This window comes from Myxocyprinus asiaticus, chromosome 34 (assembly GCF_019703515.2).
Source record: "Myxocyprinus asiaticus isolate MX2 ecotype Aquarium Trade chromosome 34, UBuf_Myxa_2, whole genome shotgun sequence".
Lineage (NCBI taxonomy): Eukaryota > Metazoa > Chordata > Actinopteri > Cypriniformes > Catostomidae > Myxocyprinus > Myxocyprinus asiaticus.
This window is the reverse complement of record NC_059377.1, coordinates 10,613,648-10,637,834: the sequence shown is the minus strand read 5'-3', so window position 1 is coordinate 10,637,834 and position 24,187 is coordinate 10,613,648. Positions and strand designations below refer to the sequence as shown.

The 24,187-nt window shown below is 38.5% G+C and overlaps 1 protein-coding gene across 1 annotated transcript; it reads left to right on the top strand.

The window, feature by feature from the left end:
* Positions 1-1,040: 1,040 nt before the first annotated feature.
* On the top strand, positions 1,041-23,413 carry xkr8.3 (XK related 8, tandem duplicate 3). The gene is made up of 3 exons (XM_051671866.1): positions 1,041-1,614; positions 17,565-17,752; positions 21,325-23,413. The coding sequence occupies exons 1-3, from the start codon at positions 1,280-1,282 to the stop codon at positions 22,068-22,070; spliced, it is 1,269 nt and encodes a 422-aa protein (XP_051527826.1). The 5' UTR covers positions 1,041-1,279; the 3' UTR covers positions 22,071-23,413.
* Positions 23,414-24,187: the final 774 nt, after the last annotated feature.

The window sequence follows — 24,187 nt, the reverse complement described above, 5'->3', positions numbered from 1 at the left end:
TGATATTATACTTTCATTCCGGAGCCCTGGCTTCAAAATTTAAATTTTTTATATTTTCCACCAGATGGCCTATTTTTCTCATGTTTAGCCTATGGAGCAAATACATGCTTTTTTCCTAGTTTAGGACTGATATTGGTTAAAAAATCTAAGTCAGTGAAAGTTGAAAATAATAGTAATATATAATACTGTTATGGCAGTTTTTTGACACGGACATTTTTGTCCTCTAAGGTCCTGAGTGTGAGTATATTTATTTATTTATTTATTTATTTATTTATTTTTTTTTTTTTATCTGACACTGCACAAAAAATAATAATGCATTGAAATCTATGTTGTTGCTAATCATTGACATATCCCAGACTGTGATAATCCAAAAAAAAAAAAAAAAAAAAAAAAATTCCCCTTAGCATTTAGTATATGGAAAATAATTCATTTTTTTGTGTGTTTTTCTGTAATAAAAAACAACAGTGGGATTATATAAACAAACTGGCATTTAAAGGATTAAAATCCTGAAAATGAATGACTATTTGGTAGTTATGATCAGGACTGATGTTGGTTAAAAAAATTAACATGTTATATACCCATATACACTTATAGTTTTGCATATATTTCTATTAACATACTGTATGTTATGTAGTCAGTCAGATATAAAGGTCTAGTAGAGTGCAACACTGCTCTCTGCTGGTCAAAAAAGATAATAATAATAATAATAATAATAATAAATAATAATAATAATAATAAAATATTATCCAGAAATATGAATATGTGAGGTGAAAAACGTTTGAAACAACTGCAGTTAACAAAAAAACTACTACAATAACTGATACATTCAGACTTATTGGGCATATTACAACAACAAAAAAAAAAAAAAAAAAAAATCTTCTCAACTTATTAAAAAAATATAAACTATGAATATTATTTTTATGATCACTTTATATGAGGCTAATTCTTTGATACATTATGTTTAATACTGTCATTGAAATGTAAATAACCTATCCAGTTGCAGTGTGACGTCACGCGGGCGTGACTCTCGCTTGGTAAAGTTTGACTTCATTTGTTTATATACGGTGGCGTAGCCTGACTGCTGTCATAGAAATGGCTCTGGAGCGACGTATGTGCCTGCGGATTTGTGGTTCGCGGGAATTGGAGTTTTAAATGAAGCTTGAACTCAAGTTGTTGAACTTTTCTGCAAACATGTAACCCCAAACATGCTAACGGTACACTGCTAAATGCACGCGAGGGTTGATCAACTAGTTGCTTCGGGTTTAGGGCTGATCGCAACATGGAGTGTCCGACTTTTTCGAAATATTCCTGGCTGGATTTTGTCTTCACTGTCATCGGTGTGTGCACTTTTCTGTTTGACGTGGGCTCGGATCTGTGGGTGGCGAAGGAGTTTTACACGCGTGGAGATTTCGTGTGGTTCGGGCTCGTACTGGGCTTTATGCTCCTGTCGTCTGTGATCATTCAGATGTTTAGTTGGTTTTGGCTTCAGTATGATCGTGATCTGGAGGACTTTGAGCCTCAAGCATCAGCTGGGAACATCGTTCTGTTCGGCGGTGCGAAACGAGTCAAACTTTCGCTCTTCCTCCACGTGTGTCAGCTGGGCTTCTTCGTCAGGTCAGTGTGCAGATCTTTTAATACAGTGTGTTACAAAAACGGCCCAAATCTGCCAGAATAACCCAAGCATACAAATCAAATATATAAAATAGTGCACTTTTCTAATGGTCACCATTGCGATTTAGAACATTTTAATTTATAATGATTAATTATAAGTTAACGTATGCTTTGATATATTTAGGACTTGGTACTATAAAAGTACATTATTAGCTTTTTTATTTATTTATATTTATTATTAATGCATATTTAGGAAAATCTGTTAAAATTGTGCAAATTTGTTTGCTAAACAAATCTGTCAAAATAAAATTGCATGCATTTATGTAATATGTTATAAACGGACGCGCAGTCATTTAGGGCTTGGTAACAGCATGCAACAGGAGCTTGTTTGTATTGTGATTTTGTTTTACAACCTAGTTAGGGAGTTGATTTTTTTTAATAATCTGTTTGAAAATTGTATAGACAAATCCTTACATTTACATACTTGGATGCAAATCCTAAACTGTAGAACTTGTTAATGATTGATCGTCTGCTTGTCAAGCCACTGTATAATAAAAAGCTTTATTACCAAAAAAGACTAAGTGTTCAGGAGACAGAATCATAACTCAAAATAAAGGAGTATTATATAAGTACCTTGTACTGTGATGGTATCAGATGGATACTGTACATTGGTACTTTGATAAAGGCTTACCATGGTACTGAATAATTACCATATTCATAGACAATGATATTAAATATTACTCCAAGATAATTTGAAGGGTAAATGGTATTACAATGGTATATGTGCAAAAACATGGTTATACCATGTCGTGTTGACATTTCCATCCGGTTTCCTAATACATGTGAGTTCCTCTGTAAGAGTCATCATAACCCTGCTCATCATGACAAATCATTTCATCTAAATAAGACAGGGTGACATGGAAATACTGATAATTATTCATTGTGTTCAAATGTGAAATCATCACATTTTAATTTACATTCAGTCTATTCAGGTAGTAGTTCACCAATTAAGGTGTGTGTGTGTGTGTGTGACTGTGTGTGGATGTATTTGTCGTGTGTTTAGTGTTTTGTAATGAGTTTTGCATGAATCGGAAGTATAGGTGGCCAGGCTATCATAACACAGCAATTGTTGGTCATTTCTAAGCTATGCAACAACTATTGCAAGGTACTGTGGGGTACCATGGTACAGTGATGTTATCAGATGGTAATACCAAGGTAAGAGTGCACTCAGTAGTGTTTCCTCCTTAAACTTTTACCCCTAAAGAAATTAGTATAATACATTTAAATGTTTTAAAACATACATTTACATAATATTCAGTTAGATCAGCATAATAAAAGCTGTTTTGTTTTACATGCGGTAGGTCACCTCATGGAGGCCACCATGTTGAGATCACATGACCAGACAAACTACTCACTTTATCTCCGCAACCCTCCTATTAGACACTTTGGCCCATTTGCACCTTGCAATAACCTGCATTTTAGGTGATCGGATCACTATCGGATAACACTTGACCACATTAAATGACAGGTGTAAAAGCACCCAAGATGCATTTTGATCGCATCACAATCGGATCACTGAAACCACATTCAGAGGTGGTCAGGAACGCATTCTGGCCACATTCAAAGAAGGTGTAAATGCAAATGCGTTTTCGCTATCCAGATACAAGTAATAAATTAATTATGTAATGAGCTTATGCTACAGTCATCTAGTGTGAAAGTGCTGTGTTGTGTGTTCTTGCCTTTTTTTTTTTTTTTTTTTTATTCTGCCATTGCAGTGTGAAGAACTGAACAGACACTGCTGTCTTGCAGTCTTGTCTCCCAAGCAATGAACAGTATCCCATGAATGATTCCATTGGAATACACTTGGAATATCTCATCTCTCCCTTCAAATCCCCACTCTCTCCTGTTTTCTAATAACTTTGTGGCTCGCACGACACTCACGTGAAACCAGAAATATGTGTAAACTGGAAAATCACCTTTTTTTTTTTTGTTCAGAAGTGGTTGAGATTAAACAGAACATTTCTTCCGTGTAATGTGTGTCCATCAAAGATGAGATGAATGTACTCCACTTTCATTGAATACTTTCTTTAATATACTTTCTGTTCTTAATCGCATGAATAAGTAGGTGTACAGGTGTTCCTAATAAAGTGCTAAATGACTGTAGATATACACTTTTACAAACTATATACACTACACTATAGTTTTGAAACACAGTTTTAAAAAAAAATGTTTATTAGTTTTCCTTAGTTATGCAGTTATATTAATAACATTTCAAATACTGGATAATCAATCTGCACAATGTAAAGGAACATCCACAAACCAGAACAATGGGGGGAGGGGGGTAGTTGCTCTCAACAACAAAAAAAGAGAGGAACAGGTTAATACACACTTTGACATTAAAATAAATGTACATAACTTTGTCATTGTGCTTTGTCATTGTGATGCAACAAGCAAGTCAGATAATATAATGTCACATACTCAAAAATAGTTTGATGCCAGATTTTAAGAGTTGGGGCTCTATCTGAAATCCATCATAAAAGTATACATTTTCTAGCACAGAAAGTTAGGACATTACAAAGCTTCTCTTGGTATTGAAGCCCATCATGGATGATACTTCTAATAAAAACACAACAGGGCTAATCCCATAGAGATGCCCAGAATTTTCTAGAAATATTCTACCAGAAACTTTGTACTTTATTACAGGACCATAGACATTGGGTGAGACTTTCTATTTCTGTCTCACATTTAGGACAATAGGGGGTACAGTCGGCCCTGAATTTACTGCGCCCGGAAGGAGAAATATGAACTCTATGAAGAATTTTAAGTTGAATGGCTCTTACATTGTTACACACGCTCAAGGTCTTTACATTCTCCCAAGCCATGTCCCATGCTTGAGAAAGAAGCATAGTGTCCTTTTGAATAAAGTTTCTTATCTGTATGTAGCAAGAGTAATGGGATTCACACACGCAGCTTTTCAGTCTTTAACCATTTAAAAAAAAAGTGAAGTAGGTTCTTCAGATATCCAAGCAGCTATGTAACAGAGGTGGGCACTGAGCTGGTTTTTCTTAATATCTGGAAGATCAAAACCACCCAATGCATTTGGGAGACACAGTATATTTACTCTCAGACAGGGTCTTTTCTTAGCCCATATAAAAGAACTAAACCAACTGTGTAGATCTCTAATAGTTTTATGCGGGGAAACAATCGGTATCATTTGAATTGGATGAAAAAATCTATGAAGAATGTTCATTTTCAGTAGAGCAATACAGCCCAGCCACAAGATAGGGAGAGCATTCCACCACTCTAAATCAAGTTTGATATGATCAAATAAAGGTATAAAGTTGGCTTCAAACATGTGACTAAATGTATGTGTTGTATGTATTCCCAAGTGTACAAAAGACGGTGACCATTTAAAAGGAAAGGGTGACAGAGTCATGTGGTCTTCTTGATCACCCAGAGGCATGGCTTCTGACTTGTTAAAGTTAAATCTATAATCAGAGAAGGCACTAAATACAGTGATTATACCAATGAGGTTATTGGTAGATATCTCCGGTTTAGACAAGAAAACAAGAATGTCATTGGCATACAAAGTGATCTTATGTTCCTTGGTGGCTAAAATCAAACCTTGTATGCCGGTCACACCTGATTGCCTTGGCCAATGGCTCTATTGCCAGAATGAACTAGAAAGGAGAAAGGGGACAACCCTGACATCTCCCTCTATTAATGCTGAAATTGGCAGACATTAGACCATTGGTTAGCACAGTAGCAAGAGGATTATTATACAACAGTCTGACCCAGATAACATATTTTTCACCCAGACCAAATTTACCTAAGATATAAAAGAGATCTGGCCATTCCACGCGGTCAAAGGCTTTTTCCACATCCATAGAAATGACCAAGCTATCTATATTTGACTGTTGAGAGGCCTGAATAGAATTGAACAATCTGCGAATATTATTACTAGAAGTTTGATCATCTTTAATAAGTTGAGGAAGTAAGCCTTCAAGCCTTGAAGCAAGTATTTTAGAAAGAATCTTCAAACTGGTATTCAAAAGCGAAATTGGCCTGTATGAGGCACATGCCTCAGGATTCTTACCCTTCTTTAGCATCAAAGAGATATTTGCTTCTCACAAGGAAGGCGGTAAGATACCTTTGCTTAAAGAAAGATTATATATGTTCAAGAGATGGTCAACTAGAATGTCCTGAAACTCCTTGTACAATTCACTACTCAGTCCATCTGGGCCAGGAGCTTTCCCAGATTTTAGGCCTCTTTAATAGCTGTCAAAACCTCTCCTCTACAAATAGGATCATCCAGAGAACATACATAAATGTTCTGTTAACTCAAGGCACTGTCTTATTCAATTTAAGATCATCCATCGACTTCATTATGCTAAAACAAAGCTATATAGAATTTTTACAGATGTTTCCCCATTATGTGATAAGTGTCAGATTGATGAAGCTACTTATCAGCTTGGTACTGAGCCCTCCACTCATAATCAACATAAGCAAAATCCTCACACAAAGCATTGATCAATTTAGCCTTAGATGAGGGGACAATGGTACCGGTCCATTCCAATTGACAGTTAATGTCTCCGCCCACAACCGGCAATGAATAGTAAGTTCAGACAGTTTAGTTTTGCACTATGTTTGTGCATGTGTGAATGTATGTATGTTTGTGTCTGTGTGTGTATATATGTATGTATATATATATATACAGGTGCATCTCAATAAATTAGAATGTCGTGGAAAAGTTCATTTATTTCAGTAATTCACCTCAAATTGTGAAACTCGTGTATTAAATAAATTCAATGCACACAGACTGAAGTAGTTTAAGTCTTTGGTTCTTTTAATTGTGATGATTTTGGCTCACATTTAACAAAAACCCACCAATTCACTATCTCAAAAAATTAGAATATGGTGGCATGTTAATCAGCTAATCAACTCAAAACACCTGCAAAGGTTTCCTGAGCCTTCAAAATGGTCTCTCAGTTTGGTTCACTAGGCTACACAATCATGGGGAAGACTGCTGATCTGACAGTTGTCTAGAAGACAATCATTGACACCCTTCACAAGGAGGGTAAGCCACAAACATTCATTGCCAAAGAAGCTGGCTGTTCACAGAGTGCTGTATCCAAGCATGTTAACAGAAAGTTGAGTGGAAGGAAAAAGTGTGGAAGAAAAAGATGCACAACCAACCGAGAGAACCGCAGCCTTATGAGGATTGTCAAGCAAAATCGAGTTGGGTGAACTTCACAAAGAATGGACTGAGGCTGGGGTCAAGGCATCAAGAGCCACCACACACAGACGTGTCAAGGAATTTGGCTACAGTTGTCGTATTCCTCTTGTTAAGCCACTCCTGAACCACAGACAACGTCAGAGGCGTCTTACCTGGGCTAAGGAGAAGAAGAACTGGACTGTTGCCCAGTGGTCCAAAGTCCTCTTTTCAGATGAGAGCAAGTTTTGTATTTCATTTGGAAACCAAGGTCCTAGAGTCTGGAGGAAGGGTGGAGAAGCTCATAGCCCAAGTTGCTTGAAGTCCAGTGTTAAGTTTCCACAGTCTGTGATGATTTGGGGTGCAATGTCATCTGCTGGTGTTGGTTCATTGTGTTTTTTGAAAACCAAAGTCGCTGCACCCATTTACCAAGATATTTTGGAGCACTTCATGCTTCCTTCTGCTGACCAGCTTTTTAAAGATGCTGATTTCATTTTCCAGCAGGATTTGGCACCTGCCCACTCTGCCAAAAGCACCAAAAGTTGGTTAAATGACCATGGTGTTGGTGTGCTTGACTGGCCAGCAAACTCACCAGACCTGAACCCCATAGAGAATCTATGGGGTATTGTCAAGAGGAAAATGAGAAACAAGAGACCAAAAAATGCAGATGAGCTGAAGGCCACTGTCAAAGAAACCTGGGCTTCCATACCACCTCAGCAGTGCCACAAACTGATCACCTCCATGCCACGCCGAATTGAGGCAGTAATTAAAGCAACAGGAGCCCCTACCAAGTATTGAGTACATATACAGTAAATGAACATACTTTCCAGAAGGCCAACAATTCACTAAAAATGTTTTTTTTATTGGTCTTATGATGTATTCTAATTTTTTGAGATAGTGAATTGGTGGGTTTTTGTTAAATGTGAGCCAAAATCATCACAATTAAAAGAACCAAAGACTTAAACTACTTCAGTCTGTGTGCATTGAATTTATTTAATACACGAGTTTCACAATTTGAATTGAATTACTGAAATAAATGAACTTTTCCACGACATTCTAATTTATTGAGATGCACCTGTATATGTATATATACTGTCTTATTGTGTATTCTATATATACTTTTTTTTTTTATTCAATTTTAATTTGTTTTTATTCCATTTTTAATTATTTTTTATTATTGTCTATGTCTTGTTGCTGTTTTGTATTGTTGTGCACTGGAAGCTCCTGTCACCAAGACAAATTCATTGTATGTGTAAGCATACCTGGCGATAAAGCTGATTCTGATTCTGATTTAGCAAAAGCACACACTAAGAAATTACACGGGAGACCAGGAGGAAAATAAACATTCATGATAGCAATATGTATGACCGATATGGGATTTTTGAGACCAATACCAATTTTAGAGGGAGAAAATTCACTGATTACCAATATGGTGGCCGAAATAGTTAATTTTTGAGCTGGAATGAAAACAGACCATTTCTATGTGGATTGTGCACAGATTTTGCACTGATATGACTATGCAAAGGTACTCAGAAGGCTGCTTTCTTAAATATTTTTATCAAAGAATATTTAACATTATTATTATACATTGTCAGTATTGGAAAAATTACAATATTTCCCTCTGAAATGTAGTGGAGTGGAAGTATAAAGTAGTAGAAAATGCAGCGGTAATCCTCAAGTAATGTACAAGTACCTCTAAATTGTACTAAAGTACAGTTTTTTTGCTTATCAAAACATCAGCAATATTTAGCTGTTAATGTATAACAAAACAATCACAAACAATAACTGATGGTTCCCTGCTGCCGAGTCAAGAGATAAACAGCGGCAGTGTTGTTTCACCATATTCCGATGGAAAACCAGACTTTTAAATATTACATTTTGTAAATGCAATGACTGGAATTGTTCAGTTGAAGGGGGTATCAAACTGCAAATCCTGAACAAAACAGATTGGCTTTGGTTCCTCAGCTAACAATGTATGAAGGTAGCTACGTGGTTAGCTAGTTAGCTATAAGCTCGTTGTCACGGAGAGTAAAATATGGACATTGTTTATTTACTTTCCAGCCTTGCGTCTCACCAACTAGGTAACAACTTAGCGTGAAATCAACACTCAACAGACACAATCCACCACCGCACCATTGTCTGCTGAGCTGCAAAATGATGCTCTGATGTTTACCTTTAAATCTGCTACGTTACTGACTGCACTGACAAACTATAGCTGGCTAACAGCAAACAGATGTGATAAATATGAGTGACATGGTTGTCAGGGACAGGGTTAACGTTATATTAGTTATATTGAAAAGGGAAAATGATGGAGTCATTGTTTATTAAATATATGCCGATACGATATATCTGTGAAAGGATAATATAAATCGGTCGGGCACTAGCAACATGTTCTCCATACAATGTGCCCCTTACAATTACATATCGACCAGCTCAGTAACTGAAATGGCAAAGTCACCCCTCGACTCCTTGATGTAAACAAAGAAAAAAAAGACTTGACCAAATCCTGATTGTTGTAATTTAAGATGTTCCTTATCATCCAAGTGGTTTTCTTGTATTAAAGCTATATACATTTTCTCCTTTTTAAGAAGATTAAGGACAGTTTTGTGTTTTATAGGTGTGTGTATCCCATTAACATCCCAAGAGCACAACTTAAGAGACATGTCTTAAAAAAAAGACTTAAGGCATGTTCCAATCACAAAAACCTTCCATGAAATGGCAAAGCACAGAAGTAAAAAGTGTGAGCAGAGCAACAAGGGGAGTAAAACAAAAAACTATAGCACAAAGAACCAAAGACTCTTCACTTAGACTTACTAAGTCGAGCATCAGTGTAGTCACAGAGACTTAACTACGTGTGCAGGGAAATCTTTAACAGCAAAAGAAAGGAAAATAAAAATGTTTTGTATTCAGTGCAAACGAAGTTGGCAAAAACGCACCAGATATGTTCATGTTTAGAATTCAGTGAATAGATAAAAAGCCTGTCAGACAAACAACTTCTCCAAGCTAGCCTGATTGTAATGGAAACAAATCAGACACAAACACGGACCTTTTCGTGAATTGAAGAAATGAACATGGTCATATCAGGGATAAAGTCTCACTCAGTCAGTCAGAGGTGTAAGTTCAAAAGCCACCATGTATTTGTCCACTCCAGATGGGTCATGAAACACGGTGGTAAGTCCCACGATGCGTGACTTTGAGCGAAGCAGGGTAGAGCTGTGCATAAGTTGCGCAGACAGCTTTCAGGCCTTTCTTTACCTTGTCAAAGTGTTTTCGTTTGCACAGAGTAGCCACGGAGAAGTCTTGAAAAATTATCATCCTCGAATTGCCATGTATGCACGCCCCATCTCTGAGGTCCCTTGTCACTGTCATTACCCACTGTTTGTCCAGATAATTATTAAATCTCACCAGAATAGCCCGGGAGTGCTGAGATCCCAGTTTAGCAGTTGGAACATGATGGGCCCTCTCAGTATTTATCCTCCCTGATTTTGTTTGAATGTTCAAAGTGTCCGACAGCCAAGTCTCAAAAAACTTGACTGGACAAGCGTCCATGACATTTTCAGGAAGCACGACAATACATATATTCTTCCTTCTCCCCGTTCTCTGAATTGTTGATATGTTCCATCATCTCATGCACTTGTCTCTGTAGGGTCACTATCTTACATTTGATTGGGGCTGCAGCATCTTCCACGGTGGAGATACGATTCTCTGCTTCCGAGATCCGTTTCTCATGATTGTCCAGATTTTCACTGTGGTGCTGTAACATTTGTGTGAGCGGAACCAATTTGTCATCAGTCACCTTCGTAATATTATCCATAATCGCGATCGTGCAACAAAGTGCAGGGTCGAGAGGGCTTGAACCGCTAGCCGCAGTGTTATCCTCATTGGCATGTCGGCAAGGCTCTGGTTCCGACTTGCTGGAATTTTTCGTGTTCCTTTGTGGCATGCTGTCGGATTGTCTTGAAAAATAGGTGTCCAAGCTCATATTAGGACATACAACAAAGAAATATGAAATGACAGGCATTTCTGTTCACAAATACTGATGCAAAGATAAAATGGTGCAGAGTGTCTGCAAAACTCAACTATTTACTAAGCTGCCATCTTGAATACCCAACAAAACACAGTTTTTAAAAAAGGTGGTGAGGGAGCCTTTTAACCCACACTTGGGGGTAAAAGGCCCACACACTTAGGGTAAAAGGCCCTCGGGGGGCTAAAGTGATATAGTGTAAATATAGGGACAATAGTTAGAGGGTAAAATTTGTCAGCTAATGCAGATAGTTTTGAGACAGGAAGATACTTTTTTGAGTAACAAATGCTTACTCAGAAGAACTACTTCAGAAAAGGGTGCACGATTTCCTGTTCATTTCAATTGGCTTTTTTTTTTTTTACATCTCAAGTATTCTATAAATACATAAGTTGTTTGTCTCAAAATAAATGTGGTTTATTTAGTCATTTTCATTAGCTACATAATTTTGCAACATTTAAAAAAAAGATTTGATAAAATTGCCTCAAAATCAAACTTTAGACACCACACACAAAGATCTCATTGATCAGGAATATTTTTAAGTGTATACTGACAAACAGGTCTTTAGGAAAGTGCTGTTGTACCCTACTCTAGGGCTGCACGTTTTGGACAAAAAGTCATATTGTGATTATTTTGAAAAATATTGTGATTTGAACTGCGATTATGATAGACAAAAAATAAATAAAAATAAATAAAGGTAATGTTTTTCACATGTTCAACTGCCAAAAGGCTTCTGGGGTTTTTACAGTTGAGTCCTCTTAAAAAAAACCAAACTGAGACCTTTTTTTTCAGTTCACCCACAAACAAATAAATTTATAAACAGTGAAATTGTACCCATCCACCGTGTACCTGTTTTTGTCCATTTTGTGATGGGGTCTTAGCCCACTAATCATCATCATTAGCTTTTGAAACCCAATCAACTGGAATCCTCCAATCAGGATTTGAACATCCGATACCGATCTCCAATTTTCTTTTCCTCTAATCGTCCGATGCTGATCATTTAACTTTTTATCAGCAGCTCTGTCAAAACTGGTTACATGTAAGCTTTCTGCTCAACGTCACTGTTAACTGAATTTTCCTGTTGGTAATACCATAGTTGCCTAGTTTCTACTGTCAAAAATACTGTTGGTTGAATAAATAAACACAAAAGATTCAAAAACTATTCTCTACCGTAAAATTAATTCAAACTGAAGTTGAACTGATAACCCATTGGTGTATTTAAACTTAAAGTGAAACTTTTGGTTAGTTTGTCACCATTTCATTTAATTATTTTTATTCATTATTTTATTTCATTTAACAATGCTTTATCTAATTATTTTATATAGATTTATTATATGCACTTTCCTTCATTTTCATTTTGTTGGATGTTGGTAATATGAGTTCCGCTTTCACTTGTTGCTGCTGGGAGTGTAATAAGGGCGACATTCTCTCTCGTGAGGTAAACAAATGACAAGAGAATGGAGGAAGAGTGCATGTTTCTGGATTATACAGGTGCTACTGACTGTGCTGTTTGCTCAGCAATCATTTAATAAAATTGTTTGAATTATACTCCATCTTGTATTCCGCGTTATTATTATGATACCTGTGCCTGGCGGAGACTGAGATGCTGCTGCCGCAGATGATAATAAAAACCGCTTCACGCAGGACGTGCCGGTGTAGTGTACTTAAAGCACTTAGCGCACATACGGAACCGAATGCTGAGCACTTCTTTTACACTAAGCATTAGATAGAGTTGTGGAGCACAGAACCACTCTGAAGACACTGTAATAATGCTCTAACGTAATATAGACTGGACAGAGCAGCGCAAAAAAACTTTGAAGCGAGTAGACGTTGCGATTTAATAATCGCATGAGGTCATAAAGGGATTTCGATTTTATTTCAATTAATTGTGCAGCCCTACCCTACTCTTGACATTTTCTCAACCAACTTCTTGAGGTTTCACCCTGGTATGCTTTTTAAACTGTATTGAAGGAGTTCCCATCTATTTTGGGCACTTATTGGCTGCTTTTCTTTATTATTTGGTCCAAGTGATCAATTTCAAAAACTTTTTTTTTTTAATACAATTTTAGTTTTGTTATGAAATAAATTAATATGTTGGCTAGAGCCCGACCGATATGGGATTTTTTTAGACTGATACTGATTTTAGAGAGGGAAAATTCACCGATTACCTACATGGTGACCGATATAGCTAATTTTTGAGCTGGAATGAAAACAGACCCTTTCAATGTGGATTGTGCACCGATTTTGCACTGATATGACTATGCAAAGGTATTCAGAAGGCTGCTTTCTTAAATATTTTTATCAAAGAACATTTGACATTATTATTATACATTGTCAACAAATTCTAGAAATGAACACTGATAAAATAAAGAATAAATAAAAATACAATAAATAGCTTAATAAACATCAGTACTGTCAATTGCTGACCATTTAAATAAAGAATAAATAAAATAAAAATCAGTACTGTATGTTTAGTATCAGTCAATTGCTGACCATTAAAATAAAGAATAAATAAAAATAAAATAAATAGCTAAATAAACATCAGTAGTACTGTTTAGTATCAGTCAAATGCTGACCATTTAATAAAGAATAAATAAAAATAAAATAAATAGCTAAATAAACATCAGGGGCCGGTTGCACCAGCTATCATCCTGGATACTTTCGTAACCTCCATTCCCTGATGGAGGGAACGAGACATTGTGTCGATGTAGTGACACTAGGGGTCGCCCTTGGGAGCCCCAAACACCTCTGATCTTTGAGAAAAGGCCAATGGGAATTGGCGAGTGGAATTTGCATGCCACTCCCCCGGACATACAGGTATAAAAGGAGCTGGCTCGCAACCACTCATTCATGTTTTGTGCTGAGGAGCCGAGACAAGGTCCCGGCCATTTCAGCGGGTAGTTCAGTGTTGTGGCAAGAGGGACAGAATGTCTCATTCCCTCCATCAGGGAACGGAGGTTACGAAAGTAACCAGGACATTCCCTATTTGTCACTCACCGACGTTGTGTCGATGTAGTGACACTAGGGGTCCCTATACAAAACGCCACAATAAGCTGAACTGTGTTACGTGGACTGGCGGTGCGAGACGAGCAGACTGCTGTGTGCCTCGTAACCAGCGCACCAGGCCGTCACGTAACCTCCTCATCGCTCCTACAAGTGTCGAACGGTCCCCTACACCTCGGGGACAAGTCGACTGCCCAGAAAATGGGGACAGGCTATCCCAGCCGTGGCCTCTTCTCCTCTTTTTTTCTCCCCAAAAAAGAGTGGAAATCGTTTACCGACTGGGGGCCATAAGTGACCGCATCGGGGGGGTGTCACTCCCAAGGGGAAGACGCCGCGGAGACCACTTCCTTGGTCACTGTGTCTGTAGAGCTCCTCCCCCCTTGGGTAGGACCTACCTCCGGACGGGGTATTTGAGTGGAAATACGTCACATGGTCTTACCGAGTTTTGTCAGAAGTATTTATGTCATGTGGAGTCCCGTGGTAGGTCCTACCCAAGGGGGGAGGAGCTCTACAGACATGGTGACAAGGGGCAGAGGAACCTCTGCCCAAGGAAGATGCAGTTTACCAATAGGGAAACCATTTTGTGGAAGATACATCACACAGGGTTACCTACGGTAAACCAGCGCATGTGGAGCACCTACCCCAGTACAGGGACTAGTTAGCACATGTACTGGGGCAGCAGCGAGTTTCTCCACAAACCCGCCTGCCACAGGGCTAAGGAGGAAGGTCATCCAGGGTCCACAACTTTGTGAACACGACTGGGGGTCAAAGTGCACATCTTCATCTTGGGGAGGGGAAAGGCACTATGCGCAAGCGGTACACCCGGCCAGCTGTCCCGGAACTTACCTGCTTGTATGGCTCAACCCGGAGATTGTAAAATCTCGCAAAGGTGTTGGGTGTTGCCCAGCCCGCTGCTCTGCAGATGTCTGCTAAAGAGGTGCCATTGGTCAGGGCCCAGGAGGCCGCCACACTCCTAGTAGAATGGGCTCGTAGCCTCAAGGGGGGTCAGCATGTCCTGGGTGTGATATGCCATCGCGATGGCGTTAATGACCCAGTGGGCGTTCCTCTGTTCGGAGACAACGCTCCCTTTCCGCTGTCCGCCAAAGCAGACAAAGAGCTGCTCGGAGCTTCTAAAGCTCTGCGTGTGATCCAAATAGATGCATAAAGCACGCATCAGACACAGCAACGCTAATGCTGGGTCTGCTTCCTCCTGGGGCAGCACTTGCAGGTTCACCACCTAATCCCTAAACGGGGTTGTGGGAAAATTGGGCACATAGCCTGGTCGGGGTCACACGAGAGTTGCCGGACCGAACTCTAGGCACGTTTCGCTGACAGAGAATGCCTGCAGGTCCCCTACCCTCTTGATAGAAGTGAGCGCAGTGAAGAGAATACCTTTTGCTCAACTGATTCCAGGGGCTCGAATGGAGCTCCCCGTAGGCCCTGAAGGATATCACAGTCGTGATAATGATGGCCATGAGCACCGGATATGTGACCCAGGAAATGAGGAAACCGCTCCTTCAGGCATGCGGCGAATCAAAGAAAAGGCAAAGGATTCTCCTCCCAGCCCTCCCCCGGGGGATGGATTGGTCTGCTTATCATCTCTAGGCCTACAGCAGGTCTCCACGTGCCTGGGTTGCCCACCTCAGGGGCGCTTCGAAGCCTTCCTTGGGTTCTTGGGCCGCCTGTGGCAGAGCCAGTGTTGTTGCGGCAGGAGGACACCCTTTGGCGACGAGCAGACAGGGTGCGGGGTTTTGAACCACACTGATGAGGCAGGATGTGCTGAATAGCCTCCGTCTGCCGTTTCATCGCCGAGAACTGTTGGGCGAAGTCCTCAAAGGTGTCGGCGAACAGGCTGACCTGGGAGACAGGGGCGTCAAGGAACCACCAGGTGGACATCCCCTGCCCGAGAGCCCACGCCGTAACCTTGTTGCTCAGAGGGCGAGGTTGGTCGCCAAGCGCAGCTCCTGCATCAATCAATGAGCTCATGTTTGGCATGACAGGCTTCAATCCTTTTGACACATATGATGATGTTGGCATTGACACTCATTTACATTTACGAGAGAGAAAAAAAAACTTACTTTTAGGCGGCTCTTCAGCATGAAACCATTCTAACGGTATAGTTTTTAGGGTGCGTTGCCCGGTGTCATGTTTCAACACATTCAATATGTACTGTATATATATATATATATATATATGTAGGATATTAAAATGAATAAATGTCTATTTTTCCAGCCTGTTGTATTAGTATGTATCACCCCTCATTTATTTTAGAAACAGTTCCTATATATTATTATTTACACAAGGCAAATATGCTATTTATTAAATCTACTTTTATGACGTATCCTATTTTGATGTCTGGAAAACGTTTAAATATTACATTTTATAAATGCAACGAATGGAATTGTTTGATTGAAGGGGTACCAAACTGAATCCTGAACAAAATATTTTGGTGAATACATGTTTACACATTAGCTTCCACTCCGCTGACAAGCAATGAAAGTAGCTATGTGATTAGCTAGTTAGCTATAAGCTCATTGTCATGGAGAGTAAAAGATGGACTTTATTTACTTTGCAGCATTGTGTCTCACCAACTAGGTAACAGCGAAGCGTGAAATCGTCAACACTCACCACACACAATCCACCACCGCACCGTTGTCTGTTGAGCTGCAAAAAGATGCTCTGATGTTTACCTTTCAATCTGCTACATTACTGACTGCACTGACAAACTATAGCTGGCTAACATAGCAAACAGATGTGATAAACATGAGTGACATGTTTGTCAGGGACAGGGTTAACGTTATATTAGTTATATAAAATGATGGGGTAATTTTTTTATTAACTTTACAGTATGCATTTCACAAACTAGTTAGCAATTTAAGGAGAAGAGATCGCTCAAATCCACATGGTTTAACTCCGCCCTGTCTGCGGAGTCAGCTCTGTAAACGATGGAGTTGGAGCGCGCTCTGCTGGACAAACTATGCTATGACACCAATTCTAAAGCATTGTTTTCTGCATTATATTTTCTGAAAAAAAGTTTTCATATCGGTAAAATATACGCCGATACTGATATCGGTCGGGCACTAATGTTGGCACAATTATATTTTTGTCTACAAAGATAATTTCAAACAATTAAGCATATGCCTTTACATCAAAAGGTTTTTAAGATCATGAGAAACATTTCAGTAAAGTGTTTAAAAACTTTTGACCAGTAGTGTGTGTATATGTACAATATATATATAATTTTTTTTTCCGCAAGAAATATGCCCATGAGCTAGGCTGTGAATCTTATTGTTTGAACTTTGATCATTTATATTGTGTATTAGAGAACTTTATTCTGATGAGAAATTATCATTTGCATTTTGTAATAATAAACACAATTTTCTTTCATATTTGTCATTTAAATTTTATATTGAATCAAGGTTATATCAAATTGTGAACCTGATATCGAACATCGAACCGAATCGTGAGAGAACCATGTTGTCCCTCCCCTAGTATATAGTATGGTACTGACTGATTGCGTATTCATGCATCATGGTATTTAGCTACTGTACATGGCACAGCAAGGTTTTTCAAATAATACCATGCTATTACCATGCGGCATGTTCAGAAACATTGTTAGTTAAAAAAATGCTTTACATTTGCTTCACATATGTTTTTTGTTTTTTTTTACATTTGTATAGAGTTTACTCTACATTGTGACCCTTTTCCCTCCCAAAGGCACATATCAGCTATCTGGCAGGGCTTTCGTGTGTGGTGGCGAGGGGGAAGTGGGTCTGAGTATGCAGTTTATCTGACCCATGACCTCAGCATGCTACGCCTCATTGAGACCTTCTGTGAGAGCGCACCCCAGCTCACCCTCATGACGTACATCATGCTGCACTGCAACCACGCAAGGATTGTCCAATGTGGGTAACCACTTCAGTTCAAAACAACAACAACCAATCAGTTTAGGTGATGATGGTCCACATGAGATGCATTTGTTCTTAGCTAATACTGTAATTTACATTAAAATCCAAAAACGATACAGTAGAAGCCCAAACTTCCTCCAGTTTATGGTTGATTACCTCATGTCACTTTGTGGTTCCTCCATGGATAAAGTCAATATTGTCATCCAGTTTGATTTGAGAAAATGAGAAGCAGTGACATACAGAAAATGCAGAAACATGTGGGTTTATCTGACCTTCTTACATAGTGTAAAGCAGTGGTTCTTAACTGGTTTAGCTGCAAGACCCAGATTTTACATTGGACATGAAGTGGCGACCAAACACAGTATTAAAATTGCTTATTGTACAAAAAGAAAGAAAAAAATCCTTGATTATTTATAGTTGAAGTCAGAAATTTACATTGAAGTCATTAAAACTCATTTTTTAACCACTCCACAGATTTAATATTAGCAAACTATAGTTTTGGCAAGTCATCTAGGACATCTACTTTGTGCATGACATGAGTAAATTTTCCATCAATTGTTTACAGACAGATTGTTTCACTTTTAATTGACTATTTCACAATTCCAGTGGGTCAGAAGTTTACATACACTAAGTTAACTGTGCCTTTAAGCATCTTGGAAAATTCCAGAACATGATGTCAAGCCTTTAGACAACTAGCCAATTAGCTTCTTATAGGAGGTGTACTGAATTGGAGGTGTACCTGTGGATATATTTTAAAGCCTACCTTCAAATACTGTGACTCTTTGCTTGACATCATGGGAAAATCAAAAGAAATCAGCCAAGTCCTCAGAAAAAAATTTATTGGACCTCCACAAGTCTGGGGAGCAATTTCCAAATGCCTGAAGGTACCATGTTCATCTGTACAAACAATAGTACGCAAGAATAAAAACCTTGGGACCACGCAGCCATCATACCGCTCAGGAAGGAGATGAATTCTGTCTCCTAGAGATGAACATAATTTGGTGCAAAAAGTGCAAATCAATCCCGGAACAACAGCAAAGGACCTTGTGAAGATGCTGGAGGAAACAGGTAGACAAGTATCTATATCCACAGTAAAACGAGTCCTATATTGACATTGCACAGCAAGGAAGAAGCAACTGCTCCAAAACCGCCATTAAAAAAGCCAGACTACAGTTTGCAAGTGCACATGGGTACAAAGATCTTACTTTTTGGAGAAATGTCCTCTGTGGAAGCTTGTGGAAGGCTACCCAAAATGTTTGACCCAAGTTAACCAATTTAAAGGCAATACTACCAAATACTAACAAAGTGTATGTAATCTTCTGACCCACTGAGAATGTGATGAAAGAAACAAAAGCTGAAATAAATAATTCTCTGTACTATTATTCTGACATTTCACATTCTTAAAATAAAGTAGTGATCCTAACTGACCTAAGACAGGGAATGTTTTCTACAATTAAATGTCAGGAATTGTGAAAAACTGAGTTTAAATGTATTTGGCTAAGGTGTATGTAAACATTTGACTTCAACTGCATATTTATTAAGATTACCATGTTCTGCATAGGCCCAACAATATGTAAAATTATATATGGTTATCACTATCGATTATTTTTGTAATCTGACAGTTATTTTGACGATAAATCAGGAGAAAAAGATTTCATAACTAACCTTGCTTGTGTTGGATGTGCAGTGACTTTTGGTTAAAATATGAAGTTTTGATTACTCTTTGTTTAAATAAAAATTACAACAAAATTATTTTTCATATTATATCTAAAGCCAAAAGACACCCAAAGCATATATCTCTATGATGTAAAAATATTTTCTGCATTGACTACTCCATCCGTGCAACAGAGTGCGGCACAGGTCAAGTTTTTGATTGCTGAGTGCAGGTGCAGGCGGAAGACGCTGATGTGTGTGCGGGAAGCGGGAGAAATTAATTGCTGTACTCCCACAAAATATATTTATCTAAACATAAAATAAAAATGTCTCAAATGTATTTTACGTTTTTAGATACTGAATATTATTTGTGCTATTCTTCTATTGCGGAAGAGCAACAAAAATAAATGATTAACAGGTGCTGGGTTGGTGGCTCATTCAAAAAGCCCTTTGTGCTATAGATGTTCATGCTTTATTAAAGAAAGGTACAAACAAAACTTGAAACCAACAACAGGTAAATCAGATATTTGGCATTGGGTTAACGAAACGTGTTTCTCTCTCTCTCTCTTTCTCTCTCTGTCTTTCAATTTTTTACGGGTGGGAATTGGAAAAAAAAACCTATGACACCGGAGCGGGACAGAATCTTATGTGAGCGGGACTGATAAATTTGAGTAGACCTCTACCTGCGGGCTTTTGCGGGTGGAAGCTGGACAAAATATTACATATTTTTTGCAGGAGTGGGACAGAACCTCACAGGAAGGGGTCTGAAAAATCCATCCCGTGCAGACCTCTATTTTGAAGGTACAAAAATCATATAAAGGAAACATTGAAGTAATCCATATGAATCCAGTGGTTTAATCCATCTCTTCTTAAGTGATATGATAGGTGTGGGTGAGAAACAGATCAATATTTTAGTTTTTAGTTTTTTTACTATCAGTCTCCACTTTGACTTTCACATTCTTCTTCTTTGTGTTTTTGGTGATTTTCAGTCTTTGTGCATATCGCCATCTACTGGGCAGGGAGGAGAATTTATAGTAAAAAAGGACTTAAATATTGATATTTTTCTCACCCACACCTATCATATCCCTTCTGAAGATATGGATTAAACCACTGAAGTCTTATGGATTACTTTTATGTTTCCTTTATGTGCTTTTTTTGGAGCTTCAAAGTTCTGTCCACCATTCACTTGCATTGTATGGACCTACAGATCCGAGATATTCTTCTAAAAATCTTCATTTGTGTTCTGCAGAAGAAAGAAAGTCATACACATCTAGGATGGTATGAGTGTGAGTAAATGATGAGAGAAATTTTATATTTGGGTGAGCTATCCCTTTAACAGCAGGCTCACATTAAGATTTTCTACTGACAGCATAACAGAACTGAGGCTCTTTTTCTTGTGATAATGACCATAAATTAAAAAATGGTTATCGGGAGTGGGGCATTGCGAACTATTAAAAAATTGTCATGAAATTGTATTTATATATACATTATACTGTATATATAAATCCAATTCGCCGTAATGCCCACTTAATTTCAAACTAACATGGCTTGTTCCACATCCTCCACACGGAGTCTACGCATCCCTATCCGTCCAACGCTCTGTCTGAGCTTTTCCTAGTGCATACGGTAGGTGTGCTTATTGTTGATCATGCAATTTGTAATTGAGGATTTTAAATTGATAAATTTGCGCCAAAATATCGTAGAGTTTGATTGGTCAAGCGGCGTTTAACGTCAGCGATTTATTGAAAGTCCTTTTAAAAGTTGATAAGCTTATGTATTTTGCTACTCGAGCTATGCACGACCCTATCAGAACAGACCTTACATTTTTTTGTCTCGACTCACCAGTTGAGAACAACTGTTGTAAATGAAAATGCAAGAGATTGAAATATGATGCTGCTGATATGTTTGTTACACAGGTGTTAGTGTTGTCGCCTCCACAACTTCAATAGCCTGGATGGTGGTAGATTATCATCGATCCCTTCGTTCATTTCTGCCTGATAAGGACAAACAAGGTTGGACGTCCGCCGTGGTCTACTTCCTTTGGAACCTCTTTTTGATTGGCCCACGTGTGGCATCAGTTGCTCTCTTTGCCTCTGTGTTGCCCTGCTACATTGCTGCTCACTTTCTGTCTCTGTGGCCCGTGTTTCTCTTATGGGCCTGGAGGCAGGGTACCGATTTCATGGACAGCACCATGGGGGAATGGCTCTACCGGGCCACCATAGGCCTCATCTGGTACTTCAGCTGGTTTAACGTGGCCGAAGGGCACACAAGGGGCAGAAGTGTCATCTACCACGCATTTATGATCACCGACAGTGGAATCCTATTGGTCGCTTGGTGGTTTTACAGAGATGCTGAGTTAACCCAGTCGTACGGCCTTATACTAATCATTACAATCCCTCTTGTGTATGTTTTGGGCCTACTGATAAAGGTTCTCTACTATTGCTGCTTTCACCCCAAGCTGTGGCGGCAGATGGAGTTGGGAAAAGCCGCTGATGATGTATCCGATGCAGCTGTGACATTTAAAGCTGTTCAGACTGATGGTGCTGCTTTTCAAGTCTTGAATAAGAGGATGGGCAAACACGCTGCTAACTTTTACACATCTGAGACCTCCTCTGCAGTTAAATCAAATGGATGTGAGGCAAGAAATGTATCAGTACTGTAAATACAAATGGAATAGCTTGTTTAACCGGTTCGTTACAGACATTTCGCCTTATACTTGTGAATGATTGTATCATATTTTCATTGTCTTTTGGGTAATGTTACAGTTAAACTGAAACCAGCTATTAAATAGTGTTTTATATTAAATGATTAGTGCACCCAAAAATGTACTTGCCCTAATGTTGTTCCAAACACATGTGACTTATTTCTTCCATGGAAAGCAAAAGGAGATGTTTTGAAGAATACTTCCTGTCTTTGGTATTATAAAATAGGAATACGTAATTATCTATAATATAAAAAATAACAACTCCGTGATGATGCCAAAACTGTTTATATCTTTGCACAGTTTTACTGAAATTAAGATCAAAAGTTAAGGAAATTTCACTTTATTAAATTATTATTTCACCCAAAAATGAGTGATTTAGAGTTATTTAATTACATCAGTATTATAACATTAATCTTGTGAAGTGACTTGAAAGTCCCGTAAGCTTTTTTGTAACTATAAAATAAAAGACACTGAAGAGATTTCAAATAGTTCAAACACACAAAGTTCACTTTCATGTTTAGTTTTTCACTACGTGACTCATTATTGTCAGTTCAAATGTATGACACCTATTTTTAAATGCTCACTTAATATTTTAACGTGTTATCTGAAGGATCTGAGTTTCTTTCTTTATTTCTTTCAGTTTCATTTATATTTATTCATTCCTATTTTTCTTTTTTTTTCTTTTTTTTTTTTATCCCCTTTTCTCCCCAATTTGGAATGCCCAATTCCCACTACTTAGTAGGTCCTTGTGGTGGTGCGGTTACTCACCTCAATCCGGGTGGCGGGGGACATGTCTCAGTTGCCTCCGCTTCTGAGACAGTCAATCCACACATCTAATCACGTGGCTCGTTGTGCATGACACTGCGGAGACTCACAGCATGTGGAGGCTCATGCAACTCTCCGATCCACACACAAATTACCACACGCCCCATTGAGAGCGAGAACCAATAATCGCGACCACAAGGAGGTTACCCCATGTGACTCTACCCTCCCTAGCAAGCAGGCCAATTTTGGTTGCTTAGGAGACCTGGCTGGAGTGACTCAGCACACCCTGGATTCGAACTCGCGACTCCAGGGGTGGTAGTCAGCGTCAGTACTCGCTGAGCTACTCAGGCCCCCTACTCATTTCTTTATTTTTGTTTTATAAATTCATTTTTACGTATTGCTTACTGCATTTTATGTTGTTTCTTGCTATGCTTTTATGCTGTTGCTATAATCTTATGTTGTGTGCTGTATTGTCTTCCTTAAGTTTGAGATAACGGTTTTCTCCATTTCAATAAACTGCAAATTTTTTAACTTCACATCTACTGCCTTCTGGTTTTTCCTTCTCCTGCATCTGCCTCTTGGCTGGTAGAAGAGTTAACATGACAAACAACAAAAAATCTGATATTTCCTGATGAAGAGAGAGATCTAGTTACAAATAACCTTGATCTAAATATTGGATCCCAATATTGAATATGTAAGCACCAGTTCCTTATACTTGATGTTTGTGGCTAGTTTCATGAGAACATAATGTCATATGATTGTATATGGCTTGTCTCATTAGTCTGGTGGAATAGAAATCAGCTAGAGGTCTCAAACATGTGTCGTCTTGTTATGCTGTATGGAATGCATGGCAGTGCATCATGATTTATGATTTCACTGTTCTGCAGTGTTTTGTAAGTGTATTAAACTCATTGCTCTCAGACTATTTGTACTTAATGTGGGAGCATTAAGTGTCCCTGTTTGTTTGTGTGTTTATTTGTTTATTTGTGGTCTCCGGGTTACCATTGCCATGCACAGTATTTCCAGTTGGTCAACTTGACAGCAGATGCTGTTCACAAATCTATAGAGATGCACAACTGAGAATGGCATTTCCCAGCCACAGTAGGCTGAAATCCTATCCGGTAGTCAGTAAAACATTTACATGGCTGGTAGCTACAACTTCATGTGTCCCTTTAGTCCTCAGTAAGATAACTAATACTTAGTAAAAAGAAGTCCCTTTTTATATGTATTAATATTTATATATCTATATAAAGGCTGTCGATTTAACATGTTATTTGGGTGCGATTATATGAGAAATTACGTGTTAAAAA